At 42.2% G+C, this 23,645-nt stretch overlaps 1 protein-coding gene across 2 annotated transcripts in view; it reads right to left on the bottom strand.

The window, feature by feature from the left end:
- Positions 1–5,009: 5,009 nt before the first annotated feature.
- The window catches only part of LOC122563064 (ethanolamine kinase 1-like), a 49,819-nt gene continuing 31,183 nt past the window's right edge, over positions 5,010–23,645 (bottom strand). Inside the window, exons 5-8 of one of the 2 annotated variants that reach the window (XM_043716427.2) lie at positions 16,326–16,409; positions 14,179–14,339; positions 11,732–11,805; positions 5,010–8,487 (exon numbers count right to left, since the gene is read on the bottom strand). In XM_043716427.2, coding sequence (XP_043572362.2) covers positions 8,415–8,487; positions 11,732–11,805; positions 14,179–14,339; positions 16,326–16,409 — 392 coding nt within the window. In that variant the 3' untranslated portion in view covers positions 5,010–8,414. The remainder of the gene's footprint in view (positions 8,488–11,731; positions 11,806–14,178; positions 14,340–16,325; positions 16,410–23,645) is intronic. The other variant, XM_087973485.1, reaches the window with a different exon arrangement.

Raw genomic sequence — 23,645 nt, 5'->3', positions numbered from 1 at the left:
TGCCTTTTCTGTGGAACAATTGCTCCCAGTCTGTAGTTCCCAACTCCCGTCTGATAGCATCATAATTTCCTTTTCCCCAATTAAATATCTTCCCTTGGTAACTGCTCCTTTCCCTCTCCATGGCTAGGATAATTACGAGGCAGTTGTGGTCACTGTCACCAAAGTGTTCTCCCACCACGAGATCTGATACCTGTCCTGGCTCATTGCTGAGCACTAAATCCAAAATGGCTTCTCCCTTCATTGGCCTATCTACATACTGAGTAAGGAAACCCTCCTGAACACACCTGACAAAAACAGCTCCATCCAAATCATCTGCACTAAGGAGGTTCCAGTCGATATTGGGAAAGTTGAAGTCACCCATAACAACAACCCTGCTACATCTGCATTTTTCTAAAATCTGCCGGTGAGTTCTTCGATCTCCCTACTGCTCTAGGGGGTCTGTAGAAAACCCCTAATGAGGTGGTTACTCCCTTGCTGTTCCTAACTTCCACCCATACTGACTCAGTAGACAAACCTTCCTCAACAACCTTTGTTTCTGTAGTTGTGATGCACTTTCTAATTAGCTATGCTACACCCCCTCCTCTTTTTCCACCCTCTGAGACATTGAGGCCTCCCAGACAAAATGCCCCATTGTTAATCTGTTGTTTATGGACAAGATGAGAATTTTATGGATCATTGTAAAAACCCGATTGTCCTAAACACAGTTAAAGCATGGGGAATGATGTGACAAGGTAAGGACAAATTACAAAAAGACTTCCCCTTTCACTTCCATGGTGGGAATGTTGGGATTCCAGCCTGGTTTGATGGACTCTGGCTTTAGGCTCTGGGAGTCCAGAGGAATTTCTTGTTTGGGAGATCTATTTGCCTACATTGATGGTTAGCCCCTACAAGTCGGACATGGAGAGGAGAGTGCTCCGGTCTACGGGTACCCTCTCGGTTAGCATTCTCTATCACCTGTTAGGTAGTAATGTCTTGAAGGACATTGACGGGCTATGCAGAACCTAGACTCAAGAATTAGGGCTGGAAATCTCATCAGAGATGTGAGAGGATTTATGGGAAAATGTTAGGAAGATCTCGATTTGTAATAGGATCCAGGCTATTCAACTGAAGGTACCCCATAGGGCTCACTTGGCACCTGAGCGGCTTGTGAAATTCAAGACAGGAGTGTCCCCAATGTGCCCAAGTATAAAATGGATGTTGGTACTCTTACTCATTGCTTGTGGTCATGCCACAAGCTCTGCAGGTATTGGAATACCATAGCGAGTGTTTTGGCTAAGGTTTTGGGAATGAGATTAAGTTGGATCCAGTGTCCCTCCTTTTGGGTCTTCCAAATCTTGCCTCCCTGGAGGCACATGGGAAGAAATTGTTTAATATTCTTTCTTTCTGTGTGAGGAAGAACATTCTAATGAGCTGGGTGTCAGGAACACCCCCAGGACTCTGCAGCTGGCGTAGGATAGTCATGGAAGGCGTCCCCTTGGACTTCCTTACGAGTATGGTGCACCAGAAAACGGATTTGTTTTACATAACATGGTGGCCCTTCCTGAATTATATTAATGCAGATTTATTGGCTATGTTATCCAGGACCTTTGTGTAGCCGTGAGGGTTGTGTCTGTCTGTCCTGAAGGGGAGAAACCTGAACAAATATGGGTTTACTTACTTTGCTCCTGTTGGTGGGGAGCTTCAGTGAGATTGCGCTGAGTGTAGTAATTTAATTGAATATAATTTAACTTGATATAACTTGGTTTGATTTTATTTCATTTGTTTATCTGTTTTTCTTCTTTCTCCTTGGTTATTTATTGAATTGTAGTTTTTGTAGAGGTCTTTTTTTGTGTTTTGGTAGTTTGAGTAGAGTAGTATTCGGTTTCTATTATTGCTATTATATTATAAAGCTGTGCTGGTTTTATAATTTTGTAAAAAACTTAAAAGCTTTTTTTCAACAAAAATATTTATTTAAAAAAAAGGGCAGCAGAGATGACCCAGGTAATTATAGACCAATGAGACTTACTTCTGTTGTAGGAAAAGTTTTGGAAAGGATTATAAGAGATAGGATTTATAATCATTCTCACAAGCAAAAATTTGATTGGAGATAGTCAACATGGTTTTGTCAAGGGCAGGTCATGTCTCACAAACCTCACTGAGTTTTTTGAGAAGGCGACCATGCATATGGTTGAGAGCAGGACAGTTGACGTGGTATACATGGACTTCAGTAAAGCCTTTGATAAGGTTCTACATGGTCGGCTGTTGGAGAAAATGCAGAGGCATGGGCTTGAAGGTTATTTAACAGTTTGGATTGGAAACTGGCTTTCTGTAAGAAGGCAACGAATGGTGATTGATGGAACATATTCAGCCTGGAGTCCGGTTACTTGCGGTGTGCCACAAGGATCTGTTTTGGGACCACTGCTATTTGTCATTTTTATAAATGACTTAGACGCAGGCATAGGTGGATGGGTTAGTAAGTTTGCAGATGACATTAAAGTTGGTGGAGTTGTGGACAGTGTGGAAGAATGTCGCAGGTTGCAGGCAGACTTGGATAAACTGCAGAATTGGGCTGAGAGGTGGCAAATGGATTTCAATGCAGCTAAATGTGAGGTGATTCACTTTGAGAAGAATAACAGGAAGGCAGAATACTAGGACAATGGAAAGATTTTGGTAGTGTGGATGTGCAGAGGGATCTTGGTGTCCATGTAAGTAGATTCCTGAAAGTTGCCACCTAGATTGATAGTGCTGTTAAGAAGGCATATGGTGTGTTAGGTTCATTGATAGATGGATTGAGTTCTGGAGCTGTGATGTCATGCTGAAGCTGTACAAAATGCTAGTGCAGCCTCACTTGGAGTATTGTGTGCAGTTCTGGTCACTCCATTACAGGAAGGATGTGGAAGCATGCAAAAAGGTGCAGAGGAGATTTACTAGGATGTTGTCTGATCTGAAGCAAAAGTCTTATGAGGAAAGGCTGAGGGACTTAGCCTTCTTCTCTCCATTGAGAACAGACCCAAGAGGGGATTTAATAGAGGCATACAAGATGATCAGAGGATTAGATAGGGAGGGCAGTGAGATTCTTATTCACCAGATGATGACATCTGCTTGTACGAGGGGACATAGCTGCAAATTGAGGGGTGATAGATTTAAGATCGATGTCAGAGGCGGGTTCTTTACTGAGAATGGTAAGGGTATGGAATGCCCTGCCTGCTAATGTAGTTAACTCAGCCACATTCTGGGCATTTAACAGTCCTTGGATATGCATATGGATGATGATTGGATAGCATGGGGGGATGGGCTTAAATTAGTTCACAGGTCGGCACAACATTGAGGGCCAAAGGGCCATACTGTTTTATGTTCTACGCACGGATTCTATGAAGTGTAACTGATTCCTTTTGACATTGCAGAGTTGAAAGTTCCTTCATTTTATGGATAAATACATTATCACAGCAAATGAGGATCATTATCAATGGTTACCCTGCCAGTTTAGCAGCAACACACACTTGTAATAATAAAAGATACATGCCCACCTTGTGTCTCTCACCTGCACACACACATGGGTGCTGGGGAAAAAATAAGCACTGCCACAGTTAGGTGGTCGTGTGGGGTGAAAAAAAAAAGAAAAAAAAGATACATGTCAGGACCCATTGTTAGATGAAGGATGGCCAGATTGTACCTGTCAGATGGACAGAGGAGAGGGAGTTCAGAGTTACTCCTGTATGCTTCTTGAGTAATTTCAGTCTGTCCACTGCTACATCAAACATGCTATACGCGAAGTTGCACTTGTTTGTGTATTACATAACATTAAGTTATTGTACCACTGAAGGCCTTTTGGCCCATCATGCCTGTCTGGAAGGATTTCCCAATTAATTTCACATCCCTCTGCTTTCCCATAGCCCTACATTTATTTTTCAAAAAATAAGACATTTCTGGAGAAACTCAACAGGTCTGGTAGCATGTGAGGACAGGAAGAAAAGTTAATGTGTCGATTCCAGTGGCCATTCTTCAGAACGCTCCTTAGATGCTGCTAGACCTGCTGAGGTTCTTCAGACAGTTTTCTACTTTCTTGTTAGTTAACATCCACAATTTTTATTTCCCAGTTTTCTTTTGCCACCTTCAAGTATTTATCAATAGTCGTTCTTTTGCAAATCACTATTGAACGTGTTTCCATCGTTCTTTCAGGCAGTATATTCCAGATCTTAACAATTTACCTCACAACACCTCTGGTCCTTTTGACAAACACCTCACTCTATGTCCTCCAGTTACTAACCTTCTGCCATTGGATTTACTCTCTTAAATCATTCACAACAGATATTGCTCTATGAAGTGCTCTGCGACAGCGCAGAGTTGAACACTCCATGTTATGGATAAGCACGTTGCCAGTGAGCGAGGGTCACTACCAATGGTTAACTTGCCAGTTTAGCACCAATGCCCACTTGCAATAATAACACATGATGCAGAAGTGAATGTGTTGGATTGGGGTAGACAAGTTAAAAAAAATCACAACACTAGATTATAGTCCAACAGGTTTATTTGGAAGTACTAGCTTTCGGAGCGCTGCTCCTTCATCAGGTAGCTGTGGAGCAGGATCATAAGACACAGAATTTGTAGCAAAAGATCTGTGTCATACAACTGAAACAAGATATATATTTTTTCATTTGCATCTCATTTCAGCTGCATGACATATCTTTTGCAATTAATTCTGCCTTATGATCCTGCTCCACAGCTATCTGAAGGAGCAGTGCTCCAAAAGCTAGTACTATACTTCCAAATAAATCTGTCAGACTATAACCTGGTGTTGTGATTTTTAAATAATAAAACAAAGATACATGCAAGAATCCAATTGCAGATGAAGCAGTGAAGTACCCAATGCTTATCAATGCATTTGTGCTGTTGTGTGAAATACATCGCATCTTTTACACTTGGGTGTCGTTGTATACAGTGCATTACACACCTCACGGACTGTGAGGCACATTGAAATAAATTCACTCAAATTAAACATTAATACTTTCAAGGTGAGTGCACAGAGAGTCTTCCAGAGAATGTATTTTATTTACAAGATTATTAGTAATACAATCAAAATGTTTCATTGGATTTGTCAAGAGGTAGAGAAACCAACTGGTCCCAGATCCTCTCAGCTGTCAGTTTTACCCCAGGTTATCTTGCCCTTATCAAATAGTGAGTTTTGTTCAACACCATTTGGGAATGTGGATTATTACAATCAACCAAAAGTACAGATTTAGTCAAGTAAAACCAAATAGTTTAGTATAATGCACCCCCTCTTCGATCTCACACAAGGCCAGGGCCCAAAGCTCGAAGTGCAGCAGGATTAAAATTTACAAGAAGTGCAAACAGTGCGAATAAATTCTCCTTAGTTTAACATCTCTATTTACAACTGGGAGGAAGTTGTTATTGATATTAAGAGTGGCTTGATGAACTTTCAACACAGGCCAAAGCAAAACGAGATGAAGTCTCCCCAAATCTCTCAGCCACCTCCATCCCTCCTTACTGCCTCCTTCTCAATTTCAAGCCTCTCTTACCCTGGGTACTGACTGATGAGAGACTTGGTGGAAGGCAAATCTCCAGTACAAACTAACCTCCAATCCATTCAGTTGAGCATAAATGATTCAAGAGACCACCAAAGGGTACAATTTGTCACAGTTCAATGTCTAACTCAATAACCACATACTTTTGTCAGAAACCACTGTCACTATTTTCAATCTGGACAGAGTTTGCACATTGATAAATATTACATGGTTTTACTGGTTTATAAACAGGCATTTCACAAAAAAAAAAGTTGCATCATAATTACAAAGCAAACAGTGAACAGTTCAAAACAAGTCTCAAGTTAGGTTTCTGCAAACAATTGGTTGAGATGCACCTCATGGACAGAAGTGGAGTCGGGATTAGAAACTAGGGGGAGGTGGGGAGTGGAGGGATTGCTGAAATGGTGACAGGTCTGCATACCATTTCTGGTACTGCTCCAGTGTGACTTTGCCCCTCTGACTGAGATGTGTGGATACCCTCCCCATGACGGCGATGCCCATGGCTGCTCTGACCAGCTCGGAGGAAGGGAGAAGAATAAACTCTTCCTTCACTGTCCTCCACCTCGGAGACTTGAAGAGGCCGGGGACTACAATTTGACCAAAGACGCATTGGACCAAATTGGCCGATTTCCTGCCAACTCGGCCTCACGGTCAAACAAAGGCAGATTTAAAGTTGCTCAGTGATACACTTTGATCAGAGAAGCTATCTGTGGCACATTGTTGCAATGGGAAGATCACCTAGGTAAATGCATTGCAGCTCTGCCCCAGGAGGAAGGCATCAACAGGCATGCTACAAACCTGCCTCTGTTGACTGGAATAAAAAAAAAACAAAGCAGTTGGTTCAAGTTTGATCTAATGTAAGAGATCTGAGCTCTTGTTTCAGAACTGCTGTCAGATCTAAGACCAGGTACTGTACAAAATCACTGGAATCAGCTGTAAACATGGGGAGAGAAAATAGCAGTAGTTTCTGATCAGATCACAGTGCTTGATTGAATTTTAGGGCGATTGATATTTTCCATGTGCACCTCCCTACATATCAAAGTAGCAGCAGCAACAGCAAGAGGAATTGTGTTTTCTTTGGCCCAAGGTTAACCCAAAAGGTTGAGAGAGTCCTGCCTCACCTCCCTGATCCATAGTCCCCAGGGAGTCTTTCCAATCAAGTCAAAAACCACACTGCCCTTGCTTTTATTCACCCAGTGGCCTCAGCAAAGAAGTAGATTGGCAGACAGAAACCCAAAATAACAGCAGTGTAAAATGCTGTCAACTGATAATAGTGGGGAAAATGTAATGTCTTAAGTTAGTGGCTAATATACAAGCTATCATACAAGACCCTCCCTCAGTAGTCACCGACTTAATTACTTCACATCAGTGATAGGGAGTTCTGCAAAAGGAAAATTATTCCATAAAAGCTATCAAAGTTCACAGGCTTTGGCCAGTCAGTCACATGGCATCGAAGTGATTCACTCATTCTCTCCTAATCTGGATATGCAGTTTGAGCAGGAGCAGTAGGTGTCTGCTGTCTTTGTCCCAATTCTCTGGTCACTATGATGCTGTTCTGTGACTCCTTTGTAAACAGGGGTAAACAGCATTCATGCACTCCTGCATTTATGTGTACTTCTGATGCAGGGAACCTGTTCCTCACCCTACCCTCCATCCAAAAAGAAAAAAAAATCAACTGGTTCTACCCTGTGCTGACGATGCTTGCAGGCTGGATAGGGTTCATCTCTGAGCACTACAGGATCATGTGACAGGCAGGTACAGCATGTGCTTTATTACACATTTCCCTTCAACTAAACTTAAGTAGTTCCTATGGGAACTTGCTACTGTGTAGTTCAAAAGGTTACTACTGTCAGAGTGACAGGGTGAAAGTGCAGCTTGCTGGGGCTAACACTCAAGGCCATTCAGAAATTGGGTAGGCTCCCTGAGAGAATAGTGTGTGCAGGCTTGTCGATCAGAGATAATTCACTGGGGCAAATGTGTCACTTTCTCATTCTGTACCTTGTCATTTTATCATATCACTTCCTGCCAGTCCTGAACCCCCTACCCCCCATTTCTAAAGAACAGCAGTGATGCCCAAGGGCAAGGCTATATGAACCTCTCAGAAAGCTTTGAGCCCCATTCCGGTTTGTGGTCACACTCTCTCTCTCTCTCTCACTCACTCTCACACACACACACACGCGCTAACACACACACACACACACACAACGTATGTTCAATAATATATATACACGCAGATGCACGCGCACACCCACACAGCTTATTAATAAGGAAAAATGCAATACAGATTTACTGAGTCCACTCTTATACAGTTAGGGCTGAGACAAATCATTTCTTCTGACCAATTTTTGGAAAAGGTTAAACACAGAAGTTATTTTAAACCTTTGATCATTGCCAGTGTGTGGACCTCCCGGTAATCATGGTGGCATAAGCTAAATGACTAATTAGCAACTGAAAGATAGGCAATGCTATTTTATAAATAAAAGAGAACAAACCTTCTCCCCCCTCCCCACTTCATTACTCCCTCACTCAGCCACCTGTCCTCAGCTTGGTCCCTACCAAACGTAAACTGGATACAGCTTGCCATCAGAGTAACTGGGAAAAGGGGGTCAGAGGAAAGATTCCAATAGACCCTTGCGTCCACAGCCCTGGGTACAACTGGGATCCAAATCAAAGGTAAAACATGGAGCCGAGGCTTTAGTCACGAGAGGAATGTATGCCGATTTCTCACAGCTGTCTGTGCTTAAAGGGTACAGTAGATGAGAGTTTGGGGGCAAGTCTACTTCTCGAATCGCAGCATGAGATGGGAAGAAGTGGCTGTCGAAGTCTGTCTGTGGGAGGGAGCTGGAAAGACCAACATATTGTGCAGCGATGGGTGGAATGTCATTCACACCATCATGCAGGCGTCTGGAGAACAATGACTTGAGGCTTCATCTTGAAATACTGGTTAAACCTCAGCACACTATACCTGGAAGACAAAAACATTTATGTTCTTGACAGACAAGACTGGGTGGGGCTGGAGAACAAGGCACGTTAAAGTAAAATTGTAGCTAGTGAGTTGTGTTGGAAAAGGGACATGTCACAGTTTATGAAATCTGTGTCACTGAAAAATTCTATTTCTTCATGCCCCATCTCCCACAGCTAAGACTTTTCTGAATATGTCAAATACATATCAACTTTGAAGATGGTCTGACTATAAGACCGTAAGACATAGGAGCAGAAATTAGGCCATTCAGTCCATCTGGTCTGCTCTGCCATTCACTCATGGCTGACTGCGGTTGAGAAACCTTTCTCCCAATTTCTGCCCGTATTCCTTGATATTCAAGAACTTATCTACCTCATCTTAAAAATACTCAGTGACCTGGCCTCCACAGCCTTCAGTGGCAATGAATTCCAGAGATGCACCCACTCTCTGGGGAAAGAGGTTTTCCCTTGTCTCCATTCTAAACCGTCTTCCCTTAACTCTAAGGCTGTGCCCTCAGGTCCTTGTCTCCCCTACCAATGGAAACCTCTTCCCAACATTTACTCTGTCCAGGCCATTCAGTATTCTGTAAGTTTCAATTAGATCCCGCCTCATCAATCTAAACTCAGTATAAACCCAGGGTCCTTAAACATTCCTCAGATGCTAAACCTTTTATTCCTGGGACCATTCTCGTGAATCTCCTCTGAACACTCACTAGGGGCACTACATCCTTCCTGAGATATGGGGCCCAAAACTGCACACAATACTCCAAATGTGGTCTGACCAAAGCCTTATTAAGCTTCAGAATTACATCCTTGTTTTTATATTCAAGTTCTCTCAAAATAAATGCCTTCTTATCTTCTGACTCAACCTGTGTTTACCTTGAGAGAATCCTGGACTAGAACTTCCAAGTCTCTTTGCATTTCTGACTTCTAAATTTTCTCCCCATTTAGAAAATAATCCATGCCTCTATTCTTTCTCCCTCATACTTTCCCACGTTGTGCTCCATCTGTCACTTCTTTTCCCACTCTCCTAACCTGTCCAAATCCTTTTGCAGCCTCCCCACCTCCTCAACCCTACCTGTCCCTCTCCCTACCTTTGTATCATCTGAAAACGTAGCCAGAATGCCCTCAGTTCCTTCATCTAGATTGTTAATGTATAAAGTGAAAAGTTGTGGTCCCAACTCGATGATTCTTGCAGCTGGTGACCAGTGGTGTTCTGCCACCCTGAGAAGGGCCCTTTTATCCCCACACGCTGCTTTCTGCCAGACAGCTAAGCTTCTATCCATGCTCGCAGCTTGTCTCTAACACCATGGGCCTTTATCTTACTCAGTAGCCTCTTCTGTGACACCTTGTCAAAGGCATCCTTGGAGGTCCAGGTAGATAACATCCATTGGTTCTCCGTGGTCTAACCTGCTTGTTAGTTACTTCCTCAAAGAATTCTAGCAGATTTATCAGGCATGACAGCCCCTTGATGAAACCTTGCTGACTCTGTCTTATTTTACCATACACTTTCAAGTATTCAGAAACCTCATCCTTCACGATGGATTCTAGGATCTTACCCACAACCAAAGTTAGGCTCTCTGTCTGTAATTTTCTGTCTTTTGCCGTACTCCCTTTTTTTAAACAGGGGTGTCACCTTAGTGATTTTCCAGTCCTCTCAGACCCTTCCTGATTCTAGTGGTTCTTGAAAGGGTCACTAGACCACTAACGCCTCCAATATCTCTTCAGCTATCTCACTTAGAACTCTGGAGTGTAGTCCATCTGGTCCAGGTGATTTATGAACGTTCAGGCCATTCAGTTTTTCTAGCCCCTTCTCCTTGGTGATGACTACCATACTCAGCTCTGCCCCCTCACTCTCTTGAATTTTTGGGATATTATTAGTGTCTTCCACCGTGAGAACTGATGGGAAGTAATTATTCAGTACCTCAGCCATTTCTTTGCTCCCCACTACTTTCTCTCCAGCGTCATTTTCTAGCAGCCCATTGTCAACCTTTGCCTCTCTTTTGCCCTTTGTATATCTAAAGAAACTCTCAGTCTTGCTTTATATTACTGGTTAGCTTAACTTAGAAGATTAAATATGAAGGTATGTATGAAACATACTGACAAAGATCATTTTTTAAAAAGTCGAGAGCTTTTAAAAAAATAAAATCACTCACAGGATGAATGAATTTGTAGGCATTGCTGGCTAGGCCAACATTTATTACTCATCCCTAATTGCCCAGAGGGCAGTTAAGAGTCAACCACATTGCTGTGGGTCTGGAGTCACATGTGGGCCAGAACAGGTAAGGATGGCAATTTCTTTCCCTATAGGACATTAATGTACCAAATGGATTTTTCCAACAATTGACAGCGATTTCATGAACATCATTAAATCCTTAACTTTAGATTCGCGATTCAATTCAAATTCCACCATCTGCCATGGCAGGATCCAAACCCGGGTCCCCAGAACATAAGCTGAGTTTCTGGATTAATTATCTAGTGATAAGAACTGGCCACTGCCTCCCAGAGTTTACAGTGAAACAATAATAATGTGGATTACAATTGAATTGGACAAAAGAAAACTCTAGGGCAGGCTTTCCTCATGTGGGATTGAAATCCCAAGTAGGGGTCACAAGATGAAACTTTGGGCATGATAGGCTGATATTGTGGGGGCACAAGACGCAAAGCAACAATGGCCAACCTGCACTCCTTTCCTGACATTCTCATATCACTCCCCCACCATCCAACCTTCCAACTGTTAATAGTTCTCACTGACGATAGTGGGCAAATCTCAAACAGCAAAATGGTGTCACAGTGTGAAAACCTTTGGGATTCACTGCGGCAGGGTTTGCATCATTAACACTTCGGGATGTGAAAGCATTTCTTTAGGATCTTTCTATTCAAGAAATTAAACATGTAAAATAGATTTCAAAAACAGGATAATAAAAATCCAAAAGCTGATTAAATGGTGACCAAGTAACCACCATCAGTTATTGTGAAAAACAAAACTAATTGACAATGTCCTTAGGGATGGAAATTTGCTGTCCTTACCTGGTCTGGGCTACATGTGATTCCAGACCTGCAGCAATGTGATTAATTCTTAATCACAGAAATGGCTGGGACAGCCAATCAGTTCAATGGCAACTAGGGATGGGCAACATGCCAGTGACACCCACATCCAACACAAAAATAAAAAAAAGAGACACTAGGCCAGGATGCGAGTTTAGCAAAGTTTCTGCAAGTGATCAATGTTTCTCTCAGATACTTACCCAAGGAAATCAAATTCTATGGTTGAGTACTTGGCTTGAATCAATGCCCAGAACCCCCAGAAGAAATGAGATGCCTGGAATCAAAAATGACAAAAGGAGTGTTAATTCAGTGCTTGTTGGTGTCTCAATAAGTTATTACCAGTCATCTATGTGGTCATGTTGTTTCTAGCAGAGCGCGATACGGAATGTAGCGGCTGGAATGGTGTCATGAGAATGCAGTGTATCATGAGAATGCAGTGTATCATGAGAATGCAGTGCATCATGAGAATGCAGTGCATCATGAGAATGCAGTGCATCATGAGAATGCAGTGCATCATGAGAATGCAGTGCATCATAATGGATTTGTGCATTTTCAGTGGGACCTTTCCTTGCGGCTGAATCAAGAATTGTGACAATGAAAAGTGCTTGAGGACCAAGTTAGTTACTGTGGAAATGAACTGACTTCAAAGATAAGAATTCAGGTTAATGTGTGAGGAAGCAAACTGTATGGTTACATAGCACTGCACTATACTTGTATCATCAGATCAGGATTCCTGCCTCCATCAAATCAGCCACTGACCAACTTGGGAAAAGCTCAATAAACAAGCTTGATTTGAACTAGTTGCAACCCTATCACTCTGTCTGATCCACCAATACAGATATATGAATTAGGAGCAGAATTAACAGAATTGGTGCCTGGGTGCTCTTTTCACTTCATCTGACAATGAGCAAGTGTTCCGAAAGCTTATATTTCAAATAAACCTATCCAAAGATATCCTGGTGTCATGTGACTTATGACCTTGCCCACCCGAGTTCTACACCAGCACCAACACATCAAGACAGTCAATAACCCTTTGAGCACAAAGCCCCATAATGAGTTTTCAGCTTTGACCTCACTCCTACCAATCTCAATATCGTCTTTCAGTCCTACGACTCTCCAAGATATCTGCACTCCTCCAATTCTTGCCTTTTGAGCATCAGTGTCATCACTCCACTATGTGGTGGCCATGCCTACAAGTGCCTGATACAGCTGTAACATGACATTCCAACTCCTGTACTCAGTGCTCTGCCTGATGAAGGCAAGCATGCCAAACAACTTCTTCATCTCCCTATATACCTGTGATGCCACTTTCAATGAACTATTTACTTGCACCCCTACGGCCCTCTGTTCCACAATGCTCGCCAAAACTGTAACTGTGTAAGTCCTGCCCTGGTTTGCCTTACCAAAATGCAACACCTTGCACTTGTCTGAATTTAACTGCATTCTGTCAGTGCCAGTGGGCATTCCTTGGCCCACTGGTTAATCAAGATTCCATTGTACTCTTAGATAACCTTCACCTTCTGCTATAGCGCCAAAATTGATGCCATCCGCAAATGTACCAACCTTGTCATTGTGTCATAGAGACGTACAGCACAGAAACGGACCCTTCAGTCTGACTTGTCCATGCTGACCAGATATCCTAAACTAATCTAGTTCTATTTGCCAGCACATGGTCTATATCCCTATAAACCCTTCTTATTCATTTACCCATCCAGATGTCTTTTAAATAGTGTAATTGTACCAGCCTCCACCACTTCCTCTGGCAGTTCATTCCATACACACAACACACTGTGAAAACATTGAAAATTTTTCCCCTATGACTCTAAATGTATGCCCTCTAATTCTGGACTCCCCCACCCCAGAGAAAAAAAAACCTTGCCTATTTACCCTATCCATGCCCCTCATGATTTTATATACCTCTAAGGTCACCTCTCAGCCTCCAACGCTCCAGGGAAAGCAGCCCCAGTTTATTTAGCTTCTACATATAGCTCTTACATTCTCATCCAAAGCGTTTATATAGATGGTGAACAACAATCGACGCAGTATCAATCCTTGCAGCACACTGCTGGTCACAGGTTTCCAGTATGAACAATTGTAAACTTATGTTGAGTGTGAGATGCTGGTAAAGTGCAGCAGGTCAGGCAGCATCCAAAAAGCAGGAGAATCGACATTTCGGGCTTAAACCCTTTATCAGGAATGAGTCACAGGCTTTTGCCCGAAACGTTGATTCTCCTGCTCCTCAGATGCTATCCGAGTTGCTGCGCTTTTCCAGCACAACACTCTCGACTGATCTCCAGCATCTGCCATGCTCACTTTCTCCTATTTGTAAACTTTTCCAGTACATTGATGTTGGGCTATAAGAGCTTGGTCAGCCATCCTGTAGAAGGCAATGGTAAACCACCATGGTGTTTCATCCAATAGAAATCCATGGTTCAACCCTCAGAAATTAGAGTGGCAGAGAACCCAGACAGATCTCAAAGTCTACACTTCACCCACTCTATTACTATGAGGATAACATCCTGGGAAGGCCATACCCTAACTATGCAATAACCTCCAATTTAGATGAGTCTTTCAATTGAAGTGATTCCAATGGAGAAGATCGCGGGGACTCAAGTACTTTCCAACTAGGTTCGCATATTGTACTTACTAAAGAGAATTTGTTGACTTGAACATACAGTGTCTGTACTTCATTGTCGGTTACCTCGCCTCCCTTCTTAGTAAACCGTTTACAAGCCTCTAGATAGGTTCTCAACCATTGGAACTGTAAGGATTGGTCTGGATACAGGCTGTAGTCTACCTCGTTCACTCCTAGCAGAGAAAGAGATAGCATTACGTTAATACAAGTCCAGCATGTACAGCCAAAGTGCAGTACATCATTACACACTTTTATTTCTCAGTCTTTGAGTTGGCAGAAGTCAAGCAAGTGAATGTTGATGGCACCCTGAGATACAGGTGTTTAAAGGTGTGGATAGTGAAGGGGGAGAGTGGAGACGATGGAAGATGGCCTTATCTGTAATAAAGACATTGTGAGTAGACAAATCATGATGGATGACAGAGGTCTAGGGATAGCAGTGATGATGGGAAGAAAGGTTTAGACTGAACAAGAGGGTACATAGAGGGAGGGACTAAAACACAATTCAGAAAGAAAACAGTTATGACAATCAGTTCTGGGCACTACTCATAACAAAAGGTGCTGGTAAAAGGTCTTTAAAAACTTAAAAACAAAACATTCACAGGATGTGGATGTCTCTGGTTGGACAGTATTTATTACCCATCTAAATTGCCCAGAGAGCAGTTAAGAATCAATATTTGATAGCGTTCATGTACAGCCTATATTTCCAGAAGATATAGAGAAATCTAAACTTAAGGGTCTTCACTATCAACCAACCAATCAATAATAAATCCAACTGGGAATCACAGAATTCCTACAATGTAGGTTGAATGGCCTGCTTCATTGAGGCCATACTAACCCTCCAAAGACGGTCGCTCAGACCCACTCCCCACCCTATCCCTGTAACCCTGCATTTCCCATTGCTAATTCACCTAGCCTGCACATCCCTGGACACTATAGGCAATTGAGCACAAACAATCCATTTAACCTGCACATCTTGGGAATTCAGGAGTAACTTCTTTATGCAAGAATGGTTTGAATGTGGAACATGGAATAACTGAGGTAAACAATGTAGATGCATTTAAGGAGTAATTAAATAAACACACAATGAAGAAATTAATAGAAGGACACATTGATGGTGATAGAATAAAAAGGTTGGTGAGGAGACTTATCTGGAATGCAAGTACTCGCAAGGACTTGGTGGGCTGTTGTTATAATGCTAGAGCTACACAAGAAAGTGAGACATTTAAAAAAATACCAGTTCTACTCTTTAATTCATAAGGTGAACAGTTACATGAGTAGATCATTCAACCTCTTAAGAATAACCTGACATTCAATTAGATCATCCCTGATTTGTAACTCAAATTCATCAACTACTTTGGTTCTTAATACCCCTGCCTAACAAACATCTATCAGGGAGGATGTTTCCCTCAGTTTGGGGAGCTGGGCAAGTCAGTAACTAAGGTGCATAGCCTAAGAACAAAGGGAGACCACTTCAGACTGGGAAGAAGAAGAATTTCTTCACTCGGATGGTGATGAATCCCTGGAATCTTGTATCCCAGAAGGCTGTGGCTGAGTACATTCAAGGTAAAAATTATTGACTTCTCGACATAAAAGTTCTTAAAGGATATAAGGATAATGGGCAAAACAACCAGCTGCGAACACCACCGATACATTAATGTTCACTCCAAGACACACACCATCCTGACTTGGAACGGCATCATCATTCCTTCACCATCACTGGGTGAAGGAATCCTATAACTCCCTTCCTAACGTCTTGCAGCTGAATCTACACGCCCCTTTCCTCTTGCCCATCAATAGCAGCAGTTTAAGAAGTCAGCAGCTCACCACCACCTTCTCAAGGGCAATTAGGGATCAGCAATAAATGCTAACCTAGTCTACAACACCCACATCCTGTGTGAATAATAGAATAAATAATGCTCAGGTAAAAGTTCAGCGATCATGTAGTTGAATGATGAAATGATACCAATGGGTATCAATATTCTAAGCTCTATGTTCCTTGCAACCTCAATTTTGAAATTTTAAATTGACTACCAGCCCAAACAAAAGGGACAGGGAGAAAGATTGCTGGATTTCCATAGCCTTTTGTCTGGAGAATCATTGCCCACCATCGTTCCTGAATAGCCTAGCCCTGGGGAAGTTGCAGATTACTAAACACTCACCTGCAAATTCATTGAAATGGTTTCCGATATCGAAGGCCTGGTAATTATAACCAGAATACTCATAGTCAATAAATTTCACCCAACCTGAGAAATAAATAACCAAATTAGTAAATACCACAGCAAGGCTGCACAGAGGAGAACAATCAAATCCATTATGTCAGGCACTGTAAAATGTGAACAGGGTTCAGATTGGAAAATATAACACTTTTGCTGCCTTTTTAAAAAGAGTCAGCACTTCTCCAACTCACAATGGCTTGTTTATAGATATTCTTTAATCATCTTTTCAGATGTATTATGATGCACCTCTACAGCAGGTGGGTCTTGAACCTGGATCTCCTAGCTCAGACGTAGAGGCACTATCATTGCACAAAAGAGCCCCTGGTTTGTTAATTGGGTCATTCAGCTCTGCTCAGACATACTATCACCGGTACAATAAAATGATAAATCCATCCCACAATCAAGCCCTGTGCAAAACTGCTTTGATTGAGAATAAATTTGAAATTACTCCAAGCACACTGTTGCTTTATATATTTGCAATAGCTGATGGATTATAATGAGGGTAAAGTGCACAGAATGAATTGTCTCACATTCATTAGAATGCCAATTTGCGGGGACGGTTATGTAGAGAATAATCTATATTTATTTTTCAGTGCTGAAGTAAGTTCTTATTCCTCAGTGTTAGTCTAGTGTAATAACTTTCACCCCCTCACAATGACATAATTTCACTTGTCACATTCCCAAATCGCAAATGACTAGGAGGGAGAGATGGAGTGGGAGGAGATGTGGCATGGAACAGCATGAAATAGATTAAAGAGGGGAGAAAGAATAAAAAAAAAGAGAAAAACAGAAATACAAAGGGAAAGAGAGAGAGTGGAAGTTTCCAAATGAAGAGACAGCAACCAACATTCCAGAACGTGACCACGCGGAAACATATTGCCACTCAAGCTGCAATGCAACAAGTATGTGGGGCTTCTTCAATAACGCCTGCCAAATCTGCAATCTCTAACACCCAGAATAACAAAGACAACAAATACATAGGAACACAACTACAATCACCACCATGAACACAAAAGATCTGGGCAAGATGGAGGGGGCTTGGGCTAGGGTAATGGCAGATAAGGCTTCTGTTTAATGGAATATCCAAAATGTGGCACTCTGCCTGACACTGCAGCACTCCCTCACCGGACTATCAGCTTGGATGTGGTGCTCACATGTCTGGAATGAGTGTTGAACCCACAGAGTGAGAGGTGAACGAACTGAGCCATGCAGGACAGTAAGAAATTAAAAAAGGTACAAAGTGGGAAGATACAAAAGCTTAAACACATGTATCAACAAGTTCAAGAACAGCCTCTTCCTTGCTGTTATTATACTTCTGAATGGACTTGTCAAATTTTAAATTTCATGCTGATCTCCCTCTTTGTGCACCTTCTCTGCAGCCGTAGCACTGTATTCCTCGCTCTGTTCTTTAACCAAATACACTTTGTATGATCTTTAACCAAATACACTTTGTATGATCTGCCTGTACTGCACACAAAACAAAATTTTTGACTGTACCTAGGTATATGTGAAAATAATAAATCAAAAACTATACCAAGGCCAGATCTCCAGTGGTTGAACATTGGCGTTGCTGGTTCAAAGAAAGGGGACTTGACTGAGTTAAATAAGGAGGGAGGCTATTCACGGTATAGTATACTGGCAGGAATTGCTACTATCATGATAGCAAAGATACACTGATGATCGGAGGCAGACAGTGGAGGTATGTTGAATACATTTCTTAAGTACTTAGTGAGGATTAAACTTTGAGTCAAAACAGCAAGGATCATTCGGATTCAATTTTTAAATTTAGATGCCACCCAGAAGAGAGAAAACTTACCTTCGCAAGACAATAACAGTATCTTAAAGAAAGAGGAAAAGTAGTTATTAATAGAGACTAGCTGATTCCATGGCTTATTTGCAAACTAGCTCCCTGTTAAACGATCAACTCAACGGACAGTGCCCTCCCTCTGAGTCACCACGAGTGGTTCAAGTCCTTTTCAAGTACCCAAGTCCAACAGTCTTGACTAACGCTCCAGAAATGCCAACTTTCAGGAGAGACAATAAACTGAAGCCCTGCCTGTGCCCATTGATAGATGGGATAGATCCCACAGCATCATTTCAAATGTTTATCCTTCAACTAACATCACTAAAACAGATTATCTGGCCATTATCAAATTGTTTTGTTGGAGATCATGATGTCAAGATTAGCTGCTGCATTTCTGACATTACAATATTATTGGTCATAAAGCATTTTGAGACATCTGATACAAATGTAAATTTTTCGATGTTTCAATGCATGCCCCTTGCAAAGAGCATAATAGAATTTTCCAAATAAAAAGGCAGTAACCAACATATTGCATCTCAAGGTGCAATGCAACAATTTAGTGGAGCTTGTTTAATAACGCCTGCCAAGGCCCGCAGTCTCTAATATCTAGAGGAACAACAACAGCAAATACAAAGCAGCATAACCATAATCACCACCATGTCAGAAACCATCCTGCAGTGCAAAATGTCCCCTGTACGACACTGAACTTTCACCTTGGATAACCAGCTGAGCCACACCTCATATCTAAAATAGCGCACACTGCATTTGTCAAGTGTGTTATTTGCAACTATATCATCTTGCCCCTCCCACTTCAAATTACTTTTAAGTAGAATATTTTTCTGTATTATTAACAAAATTACAAGCCCGACAGCTTCAATATGGACCTCCCCTTCGATCAGAAGACTAGGTTTTAGTCACACTATTATTCAGCTTCCATTGATATTTTTGGCCATTCTGCTCCACCCCGGCTTTGCTCAAACAGCTTTTATTACAAGGCTTCTTATTTTAAAATAAAATTCACTGGGGAGTTTTCTGAAGTTATATACACAACAATTCTTCTGATTCAGTGCATAACAATTTCAATCGTGGGGAGGAGGTATCCTGTCTGGGGTGTAGGTGCGAGCTGAATACAGCTATGAATTTTTCTTCAGCCCTTTTTGGCATATCAAGGATCAGCTGCCTTTGCTAATAGTAAAGCCAAAGTCACCACAGTCCCAGAGGACCACTCTCTGGAGACGGACAGAGACAGAGTGAGTGCGCGGGCAAGAGAGAGTGAGAACATGAGAGAGCGCGCGCGCGATAGAAAGAGAGAGAGAGAGAGAGAGAGAGAGAGACCGCGCGTGCGCGAGAGAGAGAGAACCCATGGTGGTTGAACCCAAGGGTCACTGCACCTCAGGTGAGGGGAGAGGTTGAGAAGGAGAATACTTCAAAGTAACCCAAGCCGGCGTGGGAATGGAACCCATGCTGTTGGGTCACTCTGCATTGCAAACCAGCCATCCAGCCAATACTACAACCCACATCATTCACAGTGTTCATCATATAAAAAAAAAACTTAATAATGCATTCAAAACAAACAGGATATCTTCAGAAAAGTCAGAATTGTAGAAATTCCCCAGTCATTGCCAAAGGGTCAAAACCCTGGGAATCCCACACTCACAGATGTCTCTACACCAAATGGACTGCAGTGGTTTGCAGCTCACCACCACCTCCTCCAGGGTAATCACAGATAGGCAATAAATGGGATCAGCCAGCGATGCCCACATCCCATGATGGAATAAATAAAACTTGCTGGAAATACACAGCAGATCAGGGAGCACCTGCAGAGAAAGAAACTTTCTATCAGAACTGAACTCTATGTTCATATATTTCCAACACCACATGACCACCAATATAATAAAGGTGAATGGGCTCATCTCTATTTTTGTGCAGTCATCCCCATACTGATATCCTCACCCTATGACCTGAGCGGAGATTGGAAACGGAAAGCATTAGGTGCTTCTGTTGTCTCCCAGAGTCTAATCCTTTGTCCACAGCAAACACATGGAGAATGGGCTCTTGGTGATTTACTGGGGGGGGGCAAGGTGGAGATTGTTTTCTCATCTCGGGGATTTGGTGGGTCATGTGGAGGCTAGTAGCTCACAGTTGAGCCAACTCCCTCAGAGAACTGTCACAAGGGCAATTAGGGATGGGTAATAAACACTGGCCTTGTCTCTAATGCACACAAATGAATCAGTAATTCACAAACATCCACTGCAATGTATCTGCAAACTATACAGATTCAGTAGTTGACAAAATTAATAATATAATGCACTTTAATACAGTAACTACAATGCCGGACTATTTATTCTTTTACTTTTCTAATTTGTTTGTTTCCTAAGAATTTGATTTTAAGTATCAATACTAAAGTACCTTTGTACCTAAGGTAGCCTGTAATGTGGTGACTGTAAACGTTTCAGTCATTTAAGTACACGTGACAATAAAGGTAATTCAATTAACCTTTACGCAAAGTAACAGCTGTACTTTGCACTGTTTCCCAAAATACATAACTCTACACTTTACACTCATTCTGCATGATATTCTCTAGAGGACAGGATTGACACGTGTTGCTTTACAGAATGCGGCAGCAACTTCACAGAGTCACACAGATTCACAACAACACAGAAGTTCATTCACACTATTACATCCATGCTGGCTCCCTGGAGCTATCCGGTCTGACACTCAATACTCATAGCTGCAAGTGTATTTCCTTCATGTGCCTATTTCCCTTCAAGATCAATTATTGTCTCCCTTTCCACCAGTTTCATGGGCAATGACTTCCAGATCATTACTACAGGCTACATTAAAAAAATTCCTTTCCACATTCCCCTTCATCTCTTGAGCAAACTCTTGAATTTGTGTTCCCTAGTCCTCGCACCATCAGCTAGTGGTTGGAGTTTTGTTTTTCCTTGTCTACCTTATCCAAGCCAGTTATAATCTTGCACACCTCCATCAACTCTCCAGTCAGTGTTTTGTTTACTTTGTTCAGGGGATGTGGGTGTCCACAGTTAGGGCAGCATTACTTGCCATCTTCTTTGTTTCAAAAGAACCACTCCAAACTTTCCAGCCAAACGTTAAAACTAGAAGCTTCCATCCTATGAAAAATCTGGTAAATCTCCTCTGTATCTTCGACGTCCAATAGTGCCTTCTGAAAGCGTGATGACCAAAACTGTATGCAATACTTTAGGTGAAGCTCAACTACAGCTGTAGAACGCTTCAGCCTGATCTTCCTGTTCTTATACTCAATGCCACTATTTATGAAGCCCAAGCCCCCAAATAATTTGCTAACTACTCTTTCGTTATGTGCTGGCAACTTCAACAGACAAGGCATTTGCACTGTAGGTCCCTCTGCTCCTCTAAACACTGTGATACTATGCCATTAAGTCTATATTGACTCTCCCTATCCCAGCTACCAAAATGCATTGCTATAGACTTCTCTATTATATCTCATCTGCCACCTGTCTAACTCCTAGTCCGTGGTAAACATAAATACAAATAACTAATTAGAAGATGTAATTCCTGAAGAAGGGCTCATGGCCGAAACGTCGATTCTCCTGTTCCTTGGATGCTGCCTGACCTGCTGCGTTTTTCCAGCAACACATTTTCAGCTCTGATCTCCAGCATCTGCAATCCTCACTTTCTCCTAATTAGAAAAACTAGCCTTGCACCTATAAACATAAACTTGCTAAAACCTAGTCCACCTCTTATTATCCCCCAAAAACAACAAAATATAGATTATCCAGACATTTATTTTTGGACAAAGTTCAGAAATTCCAAATTACAATATCACAAATTCACTTTCCTGTATGTTTAGCTTAAACATTAGCTGCACATTTTTAAAACAGTTAGCAAATTTGAAAGCTCAAGATTTCTACCCAACGTGGAGACATTTTGATAACCAGAAATGGCAGTAATTAATTGGAATATAGAGCTTCAAAACAATAACCTTGTGCAAGGCAACATGAATAAAATCTCCTCTGTACTTCCCCAGGGACTCAGTGTTTGGCCCATACCAATTGGGGGGGGTAACCCCAGGTACCATTGTTTCCTCTGGATGTTAGATGATCAGTTTGTGGCATTGGAATTAGCTTCAAATTTGAAAGAAAGACAGTAGAAGAATAAAGACTTATTTACTCTCACAGATGTGAGATGAGGATCCCCTGGGTGCTTGGAAGGAGGTGAGGGGAGTAGTGTGGGCGCAGGTTTTGGGCTTCCTGTTGTGACAGGGGAAGGTACCAGGAGTGGGATGTGGGCTGGAGGGCGGCTGTGGGGGGGCCCCCTCCGAGGTGTGGACCTGACGAGGGAGTCGCAGATGGAATGGTCTTTTACGCTGATAGAGGTGGGAGCCACATTCATTACCAAAAGGAAGTGGATGTTTTGGAGAGGTTGCAGTGGAGGTTCACCAGGATGTTGCCTGGTATGGAGGGCGCTAGCTGTGAAGAGAGCTTGAGTAGATTAGGCTTATTTTTATTAGAAAGTTGGAGGTTAAGGGAGGCGGGGGGACCTGATTGAGGTCTACAAAATCTTCAGAGGTATAGACAGGGTGGATAGCAAGAAACTTTACCCCAGAGTGGGGGCCCCAATTACTAGGGGTCATGAGTTCAAGGAGAGAGGGGAAAAGGAGTGTGATGGGTGCTTGGAACGTGTTGCCAGCGGTGGTGGTAGAAGTGGACATTATAGCATCATTTAAGGTCAACCTCAACAGATATGAATGGGCAGGTAGAAGGGGGATACAAATCCTTAGAAAATAAACGACAGGTTTAGATAGAGGACCTGGATCAGTACAGGCTTGGAGGGCTGAAGGGGCCTGTTCCTGCGCTGTAATTTTCTTTATAAACGGCCAGACCCACAGCCAATTACAGAATTGTTGTCAGCCCCACAGCCAGCCAATCACAGGGTCACTATCTATCCCACAGCCAATCCTAGCAACCGGAGCTACCCCACATTCACTCAGAGCCTGCACATTCACAGATTTACTGTCAACCTCACACCCGTTAACAGCAAGATTCTAATAAACAAATATTAAATTAATAGTACCAACTTTCCCCTTCAGTTTAGCGTGGAGATATGTAGAAACAGTAGCAGCCGGAGCAAGCTCAGTAGTGACAGCTTAGTTATTATATCACGGCTAGTGTCAGATTACTTTCATGTGATGATGATCTCTGGTAGGACACTGAATGTGTGGTAAACAGATATGGCAGAGATAACATAATGCAGGCAGCGTGTGAGGGCACGACTACCTGCAAGGCAGATCACTCAAGGAAATACAAACACTTGCAGCATGGTACGCCAGTAGGATGTGATACATCATGTGACAACACTCAAAAGGATCAGGATTCAAACTCTATTCCATATTTAAGTCGGCAATTATTGAATGGCAAGCTGAGAACCTCTCAATGATTTGGCGATTGTCTTATTTGTTC

Source organism: Chiloscyllium plagiosum, unplaced genomic scaffold, assembly GCF_037043375.1.
Source record: "Chiloscyllium plagiosum isolate Xiang-an unplaced genomic scaffold, Cpla_swu_hap1 HiC_scaffold_26, whole genome shotgun sequence".
NCBI lineage: Eukaryota > Metazoa > Chordata > Chondrichthyes > Orectolobiformes > Hemiscylliidae > Chiloscyllium > Chiloscyllium plagiosum.
Note: the sequence above shows the minus strand (reverse complement) of the source record. Positions and strands in the feature narration are given on the sequence as shown.